The 14,270-nt window shown below is 49.3% G+C and overlaps 1 protein-coding gene across 6 annotated transcripts in view; it reads right to left on the bottom strand.

Annotated features, from left to right (window-relative positions):
• Window positions 1-11,270, bottom strand: part of Nr5a2 (nuclear receptor subfamily 5, group A, member 2) — a 152,238-nt gene extending 140,968 nt beyond the window's left edge. For 2 of the 6 annotated variants that reach the window (XM_005375135.2, XM_005375138.2), the window contains exon 1: window positions 10,981-11,235. In XM_005375135.2, the coding sequence (XP_005375192.2) occupies window positions 10,981-11,044 (64 nt within the window). In that variant the 5' untranslated portion in view covers window positions 11,045-11,235. The other 4 variants (XM_013521997.1, XM_005375137.2, XM_013521988.1 and 1 more) reach the window with 4 other exon arrangements.
• Between the last annotated feature and the right edge of the window lie 3,000 nt (window positions 11,271-14,270).

Genomic DNA, 14,270 nt, shown 5'->3' with positions numbered 1-14,270 from the left:
CGCGCTGCGGGCAGCCACCCGGCTGCTGCCGCCGCCCGGCCGAGCCTCGGCCGCCTCCGGACGGCTTGGGCGACTTTCTCCTCCCGCACCCGCCCGCCGGCTGGGGATCGGCAGGGGTCTCCCTCTCTCCGCGCTCGCCTCGCGTCTCCCTCCTTCCCCTCGCCTGCCTCTCCGCCCCTTCCCCGGCTGCCTGCCTCCCTCGCGCTCCCTATCGCAAGTGCGGAGTTGTGAACTTCCAACCTCCCTCTCCGCCTCGGTACTCCGCGCGCGTCCGGAGCGGCCCGCTCCAGCCCCGAGGGTGCGGCGCTGGGAAAGAAGGGGGAAGGCGAGAAGGGAGGTAAGTAGGGCCGGGGGCTGGGGTGGGGGAGGCTGGGATGAGGGGTGATGACAGGGAGCCGGGACGCGGGTTCCGGACTCGGGTCGGACACCAGCCGCCAGCCAATGAGGATGCTCCATCCAGTCCCCTCGCTCGCCCAACCTCTTCACCCCGCCTTCGCCCACTCCCACCCACCGCGGCCCGGGGCGGGGGATGAACAGGCTGCCGGGTCTCACAGCTGACCAGAGGCGACCTCTGCTTGAGCGCCGCGGGCAGGGAGCGGCGATTTCTGCTAGCGGGGGAGAAGGGCTGGGCGCGGAAGGCTGCGGGCACGTGCCCTCGCTGGCTTGTCCGGTGAGGAGACCGAGAGGAGTTCAAAAGCCCACTTAAAATACCGAAAGGAGAGAAGGGGTGTTGAATTCACCGGCCGTCTCTTCTCAGTGCAGAGTTGGTCTGCAGTCAGGGCCCTCGCAGTGTCGCTCCCCCACGACCTCCAGGGTCTCAACAGGCCAGCGCGGGGGCCCCTCACTGGAGGGTGGGCGCTCATTGAAGGGACAGCAATGTCCCTGCAATTTCATTTACTTGCTGGAGATTAGGGAAAGGGGCTGCCACTCCTCTGCCCTGCTCTGCGCTCTAGGACTTTGCTCACTCTGAATCCTGCACTGGAGCTCACGATTATCTTGGTGACAGACTTCCTAGTTTTAGTGAATAGTATTTCCATATAGAATGCACAAATCTGTCCCAGCTTGCCGTTTCCATCCTGGTGTCTCTTTGGTGGGACAGATCCACATGAGGCCCAGAGGCTCAGCATTTAAAAAAAAAAAAGTTTTAAAGAACCATCTGTTATGCAAGCTCTTCGGCCACCAGTTCAGCCACATCTTCAGAGATTTCAGATTTCATCCCAACGAGATGAAAAACATTTTTTCTGGCCTCCTGACTGCATTCGAAAAGCCTCATATTCAGGGTCTGTTGTGCAACAGGGTAATTATCAGAGTCTGCCCACAAGGGGTGAATTTGAATCTCAAAAGATCTGAATTTATCCCATGTAAATGGCATAGAGATCACACGGTCAAACTGCCCAGTCTACTATTTGATGAATTTAAAATGACTCCAATCACTGCAGTGCATAATTTACACTTTCATCTGAAGTGAGTTGTGTATTACCCATCCACTCCTGGCACTTCAGATACTACTCACTCTGAACTGATTTGTCATGACGCCTATCTACCTTCAGAATCTGTATTTTAAAAATTTTAGCTTTAGTCGCAATTCAGTTTTGTGGAAACACTTCAATCTTAAATTTAGGGAGGCCAGCCCATTACTGTGTATTGGGGAGTGGGCTAAAGTTGCCAAAATGAGGGATCCTTAAGAAGCTCAGATTTTTATGATAATATCACAGAGCTGAAATCGTTGTTTCTCCTGCATTGCTTGCCAGTTTAGATGAACTTAGAAAATCAGTTTATTTCAAAGCCTCCAGAAGCTTTTCTCCCACTACAATTCAAAGAGGCTTGGGGCACTTATACAAGCCCTTCCTAAAGGCCCCCCTGGCAAGGATGCAGGACTCCACACACTAGCTCCTAGGAGCAGCTTCCAGCCCTGTGTGGGATGTAAAGTCCTCTGCTTGGTGGCCCAAGAGGGGGAGATTAAGAGAGCTGAAAGAAGTTCACAGGGGATTTCACAGGACCTTGTAATTGCAGTGTGGCAAGAAATCTGTGACTTGAGGCAGTGGAAGACCTAAAGAGGCAAATTTTGTGGTCCTGCTCATAACGCCAGCTTCAGGGCCAGAAGGGACTCGCTTAGGCCACAGGAGTGAATTCACCTATCCGGGGCAGTCTGCCCTCCCACATCCCCCGAGACAGAGTGATGGTGGCAAACGGCCAGCTGGCATCTATTTATCTCCACACAGGTAGATTTCTAAGAAAGAAAAATGCTCACAAGATGGGAGCAAGGTGAAAGGGAATGGGGCTTGCAGTTGAGCTTTAAGAGAATCAGACCTTTAAAAATTTAGGTGCACGGCGAAAGACAGGTTCCCTAGCTTTCCTCTCTGCCTTAAAGGTTTAGTCCAAGCAGAACCTTCTGCTCTGGAGCAGGCAACCCAAGAGCTAGAGGTCTCAAGCAGAGAGGAAACTGCCTTTTCTAGGAACCGAGGCAACTTGGAGAGCGGAAGCCGGGTAGCCTTGGGCGCTCCAGGGCGGGAAAAGCTCCCCAGGGCCAGCTGGGTTCCAGGTTCTCTCCAGGGATGTCCGAAACCCCCTCCAGCGGTTAACGAAAAGGGAAATTTTACTGGTGTCCGGTCCTGTCAGAGATCCAAAGGCGCATTCACCTTTCCCGGGGCAGCTCCTCCAGGAGTTTAGTAGAGGTGCGGGATCTCAACCCTTGCGCAGACGCGGATGGAGGGGCGCGGAGCCAAGCTTTGACGCCCAGTGCATTAGCAGCCTCCGCAGGGCCTCTCCACTCCTTCCTTCTCAACACTCACCCTCGCCTCCTGACCCTTCCACTGCACTGGGCAGACGACCCCGCGGAAGCCGAAGGCTCACCTACTCTGTGGCCTTGGATGGAGCCCGGCGTCCCCGGGGGGGCCCTCTCTGGAGAGCCGAACCGGGCACCGACCGCTCACCCGGGAGGGTTCTAGATTCCCGAGGACAGTGTGAGGCAAGAAAGCCTTGTGGCCGAGGGGACGGGAGGCAGTTGAGCCGGACGCAGGTGGAACGAGCCCCGTGTGGTCTCAGCGCTGTTGCCTGTGGTGGTCTCGACGGACCGAGATCTACATCAACCCGGGGCGGCGGACACAGCCCATCCTCTGGCCGTGCGTCTCTTACCCAACGCCACTCTGCCTCTTAGGGCCGCACTCTGGAATCCCCCCGGCCTCACTCCCGGGGTAAACCGCTGGAGACCTGAGACCTGGGAAGCTCTGGCACAGCTCTGGTTTTGGACACCCGGCGCGCCCTCAATTTCTTCCCCGCTCGCCCTCTGCCAACTTCTGGAAAACTTCTCCCCGTTGCCTCCACCTCTCCCGCCCCTTCTTGCAAACGTGACTGGTCTCCCAGGGCTCGGCCTTCCCGCTCTTGACTTTGTCTTAAAGTGTTGATTGACGGTTGCAATTACAAAGGATGATGGCTCGGGGAGGCTCCCGCAGCCTTGATGAGCCGGAAAAGCGCAGGCCTGGCATATTTTATCCAGGCGCAGCGTGGGGGGCCGAGCGCGCCCCATTCACCGAGCGGGCTGGAGCCCAGCAGCCTCGCACTCCCCACCCGCAAGGGCGCCGCCTCTGCCTCCCGCACTGCCGCGCCGCGCTCCGGAGCGCGCCGGGAACATACCGCCCTTGACCTGACCTGGGAAGTCTGCTTGACCCGGCGCCCTTCACCCACGCGGCCTGCGGTGGGATCAGATGTTCAGATTTGCAGGTGCGATTTCTTTCCTGGACCCGGGAACTGAGTAGCAGGCAAACTTTCCCACGCGCCTGGGTAGATGAAGTCTCCCGTGCTATGTCCAACCTCTGTAAACCTTTATCCTCTAGGTACTTTCTGGTTTCCTCCTCCGTATCTACGTGTTTGGTGTTTTAAAGAAACCAGAACAAGCCGGGCGTGGTGACCCACGCCTGTAATCTCAGCTCTCAGGAGGCTGAGGCAGGAGGATCGACCTGGGTTGCGAAGTGAGTTCAAGACCAGCCTGAACTACATAGTGAAACCCTGTCTCAAAAAGCAAAACAAAACCCACAGAACAATTACCTTTCTCGTCCCGCGCGTTTCTATTTTTCCGCCCCTTGAAGAAACCTAGATTTTTTTTTCTCTAAAGGTCTTCATCACTCGGCAGCAGCAGCAATAGCCCGGGGCAAGAGAGAAGCAAGTTTATCTGCATACTGAGGCTCAGATTTGCTTAATTTTTCCGCCCCTCCCATCCGAAAAGCCCATCCGACACTGCTTTAGCCTTTTTCTGAAAACTGAGTTGAGCTAGGACTGCAGAGGTTCGCTCTGGGCTCAAGGGGCCGGGCCACACGCCCCCCACGCCTAGGCTCCACCCGCCCCCTCCGGAGCGCTTTGTTTTAAAAAGGAACGGGTTAAATTTCAGTACAGCCGTGTGCATTACTGAGGAACCGCTGGTCGAAGCTTTAAAAAAAAATACACATAAATGAAAAAACGGGCCGTGTTTTTTAAAAAATTCCCTTTCTGCTGCTTATCTTAAAGAACTACTCAAGACACCATCAGCCACAGTCCCCGGTGCAGGAGGAAACTCTGTTGCCCATGTAGGTATCTACCCCCAGGAAGCGGAAAGGAAGGCTACCGGGCCAACGGCACGGGGCTCGCCCCCACTGTGGGAGTCTCAGCCTAGCACAGCCGGTCTTCACGGGGAAAAGACAATGAATGCCGAAATTTGGGTAATCCAGGTTTCCTCATCTCTCCCCCAGGGAGCATACGGCCTGGACTGTCGGAAGCTGAGGCTCTTTGCATGAGAAATGACTTTACTGAAGAACTTTTCAAATTTCTTTTCTTTAAGCATGTTCCCCAACCTAGGGTTCCAGGCGCGCCCCAAGCACAGTCCGCGGAGAGTCTCGAGGAGGTGCTCCAGACTCACCAGTCCCTTCCCCTCCGTAGCTGATGTGGAGAGGGAGCCGCTGAAGCTCCAACTGAGGCCCCAGCCCCTGCCACCACCCTCGTCCCTGCCGCGGGACCAACCAGCCCGAGACGCGCAGAGTGACGTCTCAAGGGCACCCCGACGCCTGCGAGCCACGACGCCCTTAGTGAAACTAGTTGGACGCTTGGCAGTTTCACTCCTTGTACACCTCCAGCCGCGTCTGAACCTGGACTGGGAACTAAATCCTTACGCACAGTCCTCAACTACCGTTCAAGCAGGGGCGCCCGCACTGAAAAAGGGAACTTCTCTCATTGTTTCGGAGTCCTCGGCTCTGGAGACGCAGGGCTGCACCGTCGTGGCACCTCTCTGCGGAAAGGAACCTCTAGGGGTTTCTGATTCTGGGGGTTAAAGCGCTCAGGGCCGTCATTGGGTCAGCCAAGCAGATGCGGGCCCGGAAAGGCCGCGTTTGCAGCCGTGTGGTCACCCGCAGACCGGGAGCGCGGGCCGGGAGAAAGTGTTGCGGAGACCACGGCTGAAAGGGCATCGACTTCTCCAACCTTAGGGCAACTTCTTGAGATCGGGAGATGGAGGCCAGCGGGCGACAAGGCTTCAGGCAAATTCATTCCTTTGCTCTGAGGTTCTTGTCTGTTAACTAGGGAGTTGATTCCAGGACTAGTCCGCGAATTCCAAGCGATTTTCTTTGTAAACCTATGGAGATTTCTGGACGGAGTAAAACTCGGGCTGGGATGGACGGGTACAGAGATTTCAGACATTCAGACCCGGAGCAAGGAATCCAAGACTCACTGGGGGAAATGTTGGCGCCCGGGGAGGGACCTGCATCCCTCACCGCAGGAGGTACAGGCGGTTTATCAGAAGCGCTTTTTAGAAGTGCCTGTATTGTCCCTTTCCCTAGCCTCTCTTCTCATGGGACACCAGCGTGTTTGTTTCTTCTGTCTAAAAGCAGTGCCTGCTTTTGAGAGATGTCCTCGTCCTCCTCAAACCCACTGACCCTGTAGGAGGCAGAGGCACTGAATTTCCTTAGTTCCTTTGCAGGGAAGGTTGGTAGCCACACACTGCCAAGATGCGTTTAGTCCAAACCCCAGAGATCCTGTCCAGAGTAGGGGACCAGAAATTGCTTCTCACCCCACCTGCTCCGACCTGAACTTTTCCAGATGTCCCCACTTTTGCCTCCCAGGCACTGCTTCCCATCCCACCCTTCTAAATTCTACAGCGATCCATGTGAGATTACCACTCTGGAGTTTAAAAAGAATATAAGAGCCATTTTAGGATGACTTTCTTAGCCCAGTGTAGTAACATGCCTGTAATTCCAGCATCTGGCAGGCTGAAGCAGGAGGATCACTGACAGTTGGAGGCCAGCCTGGGCTACATAGTGAGACCGTGTCTCAAAACACAAGCAAACAAAAGGTCTTTCTTAAGCCCTAATGTATTTTGGAAGAAAATCTGACCAATGTTATTTATTTATTTATTCATTTATTTATTTTTGAGACAGGCTGTCACTGTGCAGTTCAGGCTGGCCTTGAACTCATTGCGTAGACCAGGCTGGCCTGGAAGTCTCAGCAGTCCTGTTTCCTCAGCCTCCCAAATGCTGGGATTACAGACCTGTGCTACCACTCCCAGCCCTGACGTTTAAATCCTAATTTCTTTGTATGAACAAGAACATGTACATAGTTACTACACTGGGAAAGAACATATATTTCAGACTCAAATTTCTCACATTCTCTTTACGGCTGATGCTCCAGACAATCTGAGTAAACTTTGGTAAATTAAGTGAACTTTCTAATTCTATTTTTCAGTTGGAAAATGAGACTCATCAAGTAGGCTTTCTGCTTAAATAAATGTCTGTTAATAAATATCAGCCTCTTCCAACTTCACCCAAACTCTTCCTGTAAGGAATATGAACAAGTAGGAAATCACTAACCATTTTAGGGCCATTAAATGTAGACATATCCCTTCCATGAGAGATACTTAACTTATCATCTTATGGGAATTCACAGTTCTTGTGGACAATTAATTATTAATTATTGTCCCTGAAAAAAATTGTCCACCAAATAGCTTGTGGGTATCTGTTTTCAGATTATTTGGAGTTTACAAGAGTTTTCTTATTTATCAGTCACACAAAAGGATATATAACAGCTTCCCAAAAGACTAAAAAAAGAAGCAGCTTTTATCCATTTGTGTGATCAGCTGTAGTCCCCCTGGTTTCCCCAAGCATCATCTCTCAAGCTCACACTGGCAGTATTTCAGCTCTTTCCCAGCCAACCCCCTGCAGCATGATACCCCCCTCCCCATTCCTATGTTTCCTTGAAGCCAATAGTATTTGTCAGAGAAGTTTCTATTCCAAAAAGCTAAAGAGGAGGGGCAACTCATAGAAGTAGCTCCTCTGAAGTTGTAGACCTGGGAGGTGAATGTGTTTGGGCTTGCTCTGCCCAGAAAAATCTGTTTTGGAGCCCTTGTCTTTTTAAAATTTTTAAAACATTGATTGATTTATTTATTTAGGTAGGCTCTCACCATGTAGTTCAGGCTGGTTTGCACTTACTATGTAGTTCAGGCTGGCCTCAAATTTGTGGCTATCTTCCTGCCTCAGCCTCGCCAGTGCTGGGACTGTAGGCGTTCACCACCAGGCCTGGTCCTCTGAAATACTTTTCTAGCCCATTTCAAGCCTGAGCCAGGATAAGCCTAGACACTGTGTCTAGTGGAGGGGGTCAGCAAAGAAGGAAGACATGACCAAACCTCTGTTCTCCCTTCTGCTGTAAATCTTTCCTGGCCTGTTAAAATAAATCTTAAAGAAATCTTGGCCACTACTTGTGGACCCAGGCCAGTGAAAAGGAATCTGGGAAGCACCATTTTGGAAGCAGGGAAAGGAAAGCAGGTTTCAGGGTTTAGCTTCCTGAAAGGAACTGGTTGCCTAGCCCAAAGTGCAGGAATCAGTGGAGTAGGGTGCCTGGCATTCTAAACTGCACTGCAGATGAATTTGGCTAGAGATTAAGGTGACACAACAGACTATCACATTTCCCACTGAGTGACATCTACTTTCAGAGGTCTCTATGAATACAGAGCTTGCTAGAAGTTATCACTGAGTTAAAATCAGACTTTGGGAATGTTAAGGTGACCAGATGGTAAACCTCCTATCACAGACTCAGTACAATGTTTGCACTGTGTATTTATGTATCCTTAGCTATGAAGATGTAACTTCCCGTGGGTAGTGTGCAATAGTTTATTGAAGGTACATAAAATATTCTGCCACTGTGGTTTAAAAAATTAGGTAAATTTAATATAAATCAAAGCGTGATGTTGGGCCTATATAAGAAGACAATAAATACCTGTTACAGAACTTGTTTCCTACCATACAGATGTGGCTGTTTCATAGATATAAGTAAGTATAAAAAGCCAAGTTAGTACGGTATATCGTTCTGTGCAGTAACTGTTAGGGAGGGAGGAAAAAAATCCTAGGCCAGTAACTAAGAACCTAGCCAGTGTCTTGAGTTAACTGACTTAAAGGGAATGATCCAGTTATACTCCAGACCTGGAAAATTATCGCGCAGGTAGACAGAAGGTGGAACTTTACCTTAATTCTCTTTTTATATACAAGCACAGATACCTGTACACAGCTGTCACGTAACCCCCAGTGCACAGAAGCGAATGTTTGCCCAGCAAAGACCCACACAAACGGCTTTCTAAATGGAGGAGACACATTGCCTAGAGTAACTAAACCAGAGGTAGTGCTGGGAGCCCTTGGTGGTGTGTTGGAGTCACTGGGTCAAACTGGAGCTACACAGGGACCCCAGGTGATCTCTCTTCAAGTTCACTGCTGGGTTCTTGTTGGCAGGCCTGACCTGGACAGTCAGAAAGACCCATCCAAGGGGGCTCTTCCCTCAGGAATGGGGTCAACCCAGCAGGACTCCACACTGCCCCTTCCTTTCTCCCTCAGGCCTGTGGATGGCTCTGTCCAGCCAAGAGCCCATGACCGCCCCTCCACACTCTTGGGCAGCTACTGGGTGAACAGATGCAGCCTCGCGGGTCCCTAAGGCTCTGCCTTAAACCACTGGCTGACCGCAATGCCGGGAGAAAGGCCAAGGAGCCTGCTTGGGCCCCGGGGGCTGCGATTAAGACTCAGAGAAAGGAGAGCTGACTGCAATTTTGTCATCTGGGATCCGGCGCCAAAAGCGCCTGGGCAGATATAGGTATGTGTGGCGGGGGCCCCTCCGGGCACTGTCCCCCTTCTTCTGAATTGGGCATGAACTCAGAGTCTTTGGACTGAGTTCATCCCCAGCCTCTTGTAAACTTTTTTTTTTTTTTTTTTTTCCTGAGATGGGCCCAGGCTTGGCTGGAGCTTGCCTCAGCCTCCCAGAGTGCTGGGGTTAGTGTCTGTGCCACCAAGCCCGTCTTTGGGCGTTGTTGTTGAATTTCAGTCCTGGTTTAGACCCACAGCCCTACCACTCCCAGCCCTCTGCGATGGGGCAGATCGCAGATCCGCGGGTGGTCTCTACCTACAGTCGGCTGGACCCGCCCCTGCTCCAGCGTTGCCCCTGCTGGGTGATCGCCGGGGCTTGAATATGCAGTTGTCTCGCTGCAGCAGAGAGAAGGGCAAACCACCTGCTCTCGCTGCCTTGCTTCTGTAGTTAACCCCCGTGGTCTGTGCGACCACTCGCGGGGCCCGCGTGTGCGGTCCCGCGCCCTTGCTGGCTTCTCATTGGCGGCAGCCAGCGGGAGCGAGCACAGGCTCGAGCCCGAGCCCCCCCCCCAGCGCGCTCCCCGCGGTGCGCGTCCCGGGCCGGAACGCGCTCCCCCCACAAACCCCAGCCGGCGGGATTGGCCCAGCGCTCGCGGCCAGCGAGGACTCCCAGCCCGCGCGCGACCAGAGAGATTGCAAATGATTCCTGCGCCTTTTCAAGCTCCATTCTTGTGTTTTCTCTGTTACCTGCAGAGCAAGGGATTCTCTGTTGCACTCTACGTGCCCCCGCACCCCGTGTTTTTTGTCTCGTAGGTACAGAACTTTTTTTAGTACACATTTCCTCAATTGATATACTTTAGGGTGTAGTTGGCCCATAAAAAAAGCAATCACGGCATTCTGTGGAGTCAGCTGGCTACCCCCAAGGGAATCAGGAGAAGCCAAGCCCTGATTTTTCTTCTGGTTCCGACCGAATTGGAACCCCAAGCTCGGGCCAGGCCCCTGGAAGTTGGGGGGGAAATTCCAGCCCAAGAGTCCCAGAAAGCCTCATCAGACAGATCCCTCAAAACTGGAGGCCAGCAGGGCATGATGTCCACTAGACTAATCACAGCCCCCAGGAAAGCACTGTGAGGATTAACTGGACGTAGTCTTGCCGTAAAACCAAGTTTGTAACCCTGCATTTTTGAAAATGAAAAAGTGGTTTGTGGAGCTAAGGGTGTAGCTCATTCATGTGGCACTTGTCCCAGACGAGGGTCCACACCCAGCATGGCCTTTGAAAAAAGGACTAGGACAAGGACGAGGAAAAAGAGAAGAAAAAGCTTTATGTACTTATTTTTGTTTATGAAAACAAGACATGGTCATTATTACGAAAGATGGTTACTCTTCTAACCCTTGAATTAGGTTTTTTTTCTTTTTTTTTCCTTGCATGACTTTAATTTGGCAAGAAAATAAAAATTTTTCTGCAGGTCTGGGCAGTGAATGAGACACCATACTGTCATGTAGTTTGAAATTTCCCAGCTACCAAAAAGTTCTCCGTTCAGGTAGTTTGACCAGTGGTCACTCAATGTGAATAACTTGTTTCAAACTGTTCAACTCTTAGCTTTTTATATCTGATTAAAAAATTGCCAGGAAATGTTAAGGCTGCAGTCAATAGATTATGAGTTATAACTTTTGGCTGTCTTAATATAACAGAATGACATCAAACACTAGCTATAATGAATAATATATGTTGAAATATTACTGTTTATGAAATGTAAGAGAGAGAAAATGTAATACATGCATGGGTTTATTATGTAGGAAAAGTAGGATTTAAAATACAAAACATGTCCATGAGATTATATTACTTGTATATTGCAGTAGCAGAATAATAACTAGTTGATAAATAGAGCAACTTCCTACTTACCAATAGGTGTAAATCCACGCTTTAGAGATTCTTGTATATCCCCAGTATCGGAATAAGAAGACATTCTTAGTGAAATTATAGGCAGTCCTTTGGGTTAAGGTAGAAATCATTGAGCATAAGAAAAACTGCTGCTTGTCATATTTTGTGACCTTGGGGAGCAAACATCAGACTACAGTAACCTGTATTTCCTCAGTGAAAGTTAAGAAAAAGTTTTTTTTAAAAAAATCAGAATTCAGAAAGTTACGAGCAAGTCTTTCCATGGACTCTGTACCTTTTCCAGCATCTGTGACCCGCTGTAAACCATGGATCCAGTTTCATGATGGTTTCTAATCACAGGCATAGGAACTTGGGATAGGCTTGGACGGGTCACGTGACTTTGTGCAGGTTGATAAGAGGTCCCTGTTATAAAGTGACAGCAGAGGAGATAAGAACTCTTGGCAGATAATGGCGAAGAAATGATTAACTCAGAAGAGGAGAGGTGCTATGCAGCCCACAGAGTGGAGAGTTGTAAAACTGAGGGGGTCAGAAGATCATGCTGAGGGAATAAAACACCAAACCAGCTCAAATCCACTAACTACACTTTGGGTTGTGACATACCCTCCTCCTGATGTCATCACTTCTTGCCGGGAGAAGGATGGACAGCTCTGGACCCCTCGTACATACATCTTAGGTGATAACATTGGCCAACGTTAATTCTTTAATTGATGACCTCAAAAATGATCTACACTGTGAAACACCACAAGTAGCTTTTCCAAGCTTATGGCCCTTTATTTATTCGTGTTTTAGTAACTGAATTGTTTTTTATTTATTTATTTATTTATTTTGGTAGCCTTAAGGGTGGAATCCAGAGCCTTTGCAGTGAGTTACATCCGCAACCCTTTTCATTTCTTTAAATTTTGAGACAGGAGGGGCTGGGGATTTAGCTCAACGGCATAGCACCTGCCTGGCAAGCGCAAGATCATGAGTTCGATTCCCGGTGTTGGAAAAAAAAAATTGGGGACAGGTCTCAGTGTGTTGCCCAGATCAGACTCAAACTTGCAATCCTCCTGCTTTAGTTTCCCAAATTGCTGGAATTACAGGCATATGCCATCACACCTGGCCTCAAGTAACTTTTGAAAAACATGCCTATTCATTAGGTAAGGAGTTAAAAGGAAGTCTATTTCTTTATCCTAATAACATTAATACTTGTGGTTTGGTATTAATGCTGGCAAAATGGTGAATTTTGCATGAATTTATTCATTTTCCATAATTTTAAAGTTATTATTCTTTGCTTGGGTCCATGAGAAAATCTGAGTTATTTTTCATTATGAAAGAACTGTTACACATATGCTTAAAAGTAGTTTTGAGTTCTGGATGACTATTTCTTTTTTGTTTGTTTGTTTGTTTTTGTTTTTCTTCCAGTACCAAGAATTGAACTCACAACCTTGCACTTGCCAGGCAGGCGCTTTGCCGCTGAGCTAAATCCCCAGCCCCTGGATGAATATTTCTATTGTCCTTCGAATAAAATCTAAATTCTTAGAGCAATGCAGGTCTTTCCCCACACTGTGGAACAGTGTGCTTTTTGGGAAAAGAGGTGCTGGGTATTGAACCTTTACCACTTGGCCCTTTTCACTTTCTAAAATTTTCTCCCCATTTTTTTGAGTCATGGTTTCACTATGCCTGTCAGGCTGACCTTAAACTCCTGGTGATCCTCCTGCCTCAGCCTCCCAAGTGCTGGGATTACAGGCGTGCGCCACCACACCTGGCGCTTGACATCTCTTTTTTTTTTTTTTTGACACCTCTTTTAAATGAAACAAATGGGATTGTTTGTGAATGTGTACAGATCATTAACTCAACAGACATTTGTTTATTTATTTAGGCAGGGTTTCACTATGTAGTGCAGACTGGCCTTGAACTTGCTTATGTAGCCCACGCTGGCCTCGAACTCACGGCAATTACAGTCATGCACCACCATACCTGGCTATACAGACATTTATTCTAACAAAATTTCACACGTCATATATGTAATAGATTGCCCAGAGCTTTGAATCATGGAATTTATGGCCCTTTTTCCTTTGTTTTTAGCTCTGATGACTGTCACGTTTCCATCGCTCCTCTCGCCTCACTTTATTTCAGTTGAAGGGTTGGGTATTGCATGTGAGCAATAAGGTGCTGTGTGGGGAGGGAGCAGCTGGGAGGGAAATGCACGCCCTCTGGCCCTCCCACCGCACACCTTGGGGCTGGGCCGCCGCCTCTGAATGCTGCCTGTACACACTCAACCTTTGCTCCATCGGGGTGCTGGGATTTGTATAAAAAAATTTTTTTTAAGGGCTGGGGATATAACTCAGTGCGAAGACCCTGGGTTCAGTCTCCAGGACTGAAAAAAAAATGGTGTTGCTTTTCACCAACTGAGATAACTGGTAATCCTGGCTGTTGGCGGGGACAGGTAATAAACATGCTGATTTCTCCTTCAAGCTTTGAGTTCTCGTGTACACATAACCAATGCAATCGACTTTGCATTAATGCCGAATTAGGTATTATTTACTTGGATCAATTTTCTTTTAAATATATGGTGGGTTTCAAAATACGATTTTCACTGAGCCCAATACTCTAATTAGAGATGGAAATACAAAGGGCTCTGTATTTCTCCAAGCACATTTTATGTATATTGCTACTTTGGAATATGTGGGTCTTTGATACAGGCCCCAGTATTGGATACACGTCTGTTAAGGCTTCACCTGTTATCCAGTCCCCAGATCCTCTCACAGCATTGGCTGAAGCTCTCGCTGTTTCCCATGAGAAACCAAGCAGCTTGCATGGTGTGTACAACCTGAGCTGGAGAATGTACCAGAAGAGTAAGGTAAGAAACAGTGTCACGTCTCAGGGTGGCTAGGAGTCGGGGTTTCGACCCAGAAAACTCATGACCCCTTCCTTGCTCTCCCACCTGCTTGGGGGCAAAGGGATGCTGGGCCTCATAAGCCTTGAATTTTTCACAAGTAAAAATGACAAAAATGGGCTGGGGATATAGCTCAGTGGCACAGCGCCTGCCTGGCAAGCGTAAGGTCCTGAGTTTGATTCCTAGTACCAAAAAAAAGAAAAAAAAAATGACAAACATGCCAGTCATGTTGACACACACCTGTAATCCTAGTACTCAGAATTCTAAGGCAAGAGGATCGCCATGAGTTTGAGTTTGAGGCCAGCCTGGGCTACATACTGAGTTCAAGACCAGCCTGGACTACAGAGTGAGTCCCTGTCTCCAGAAATTTTTTAAAAAGGCAAAAATGATGGAATCCAACATTTTTTTTTTGGTA

The sequence above is a fragment of the Chinchilla lanigera genome, unplaced genomic scaffold (assembly GCF_000276665.1).
Source record: "Chinchilla lanigera isolate Chin_1 unplaced genomic scaffold, ChiLan1.0 scaffold00005, whole genome shotgun sequence".
In the NCBI taxonomy this organism is placed as follows: Eukaryota; Metazoa; Chordata; class Mammalia; order Rodentia; family Chinchillidae; genus Chinchilla; species Chinchilla lanigera.
This window is presented reverse-complemented; position numbering and strand designations above follow the sequence as displayed.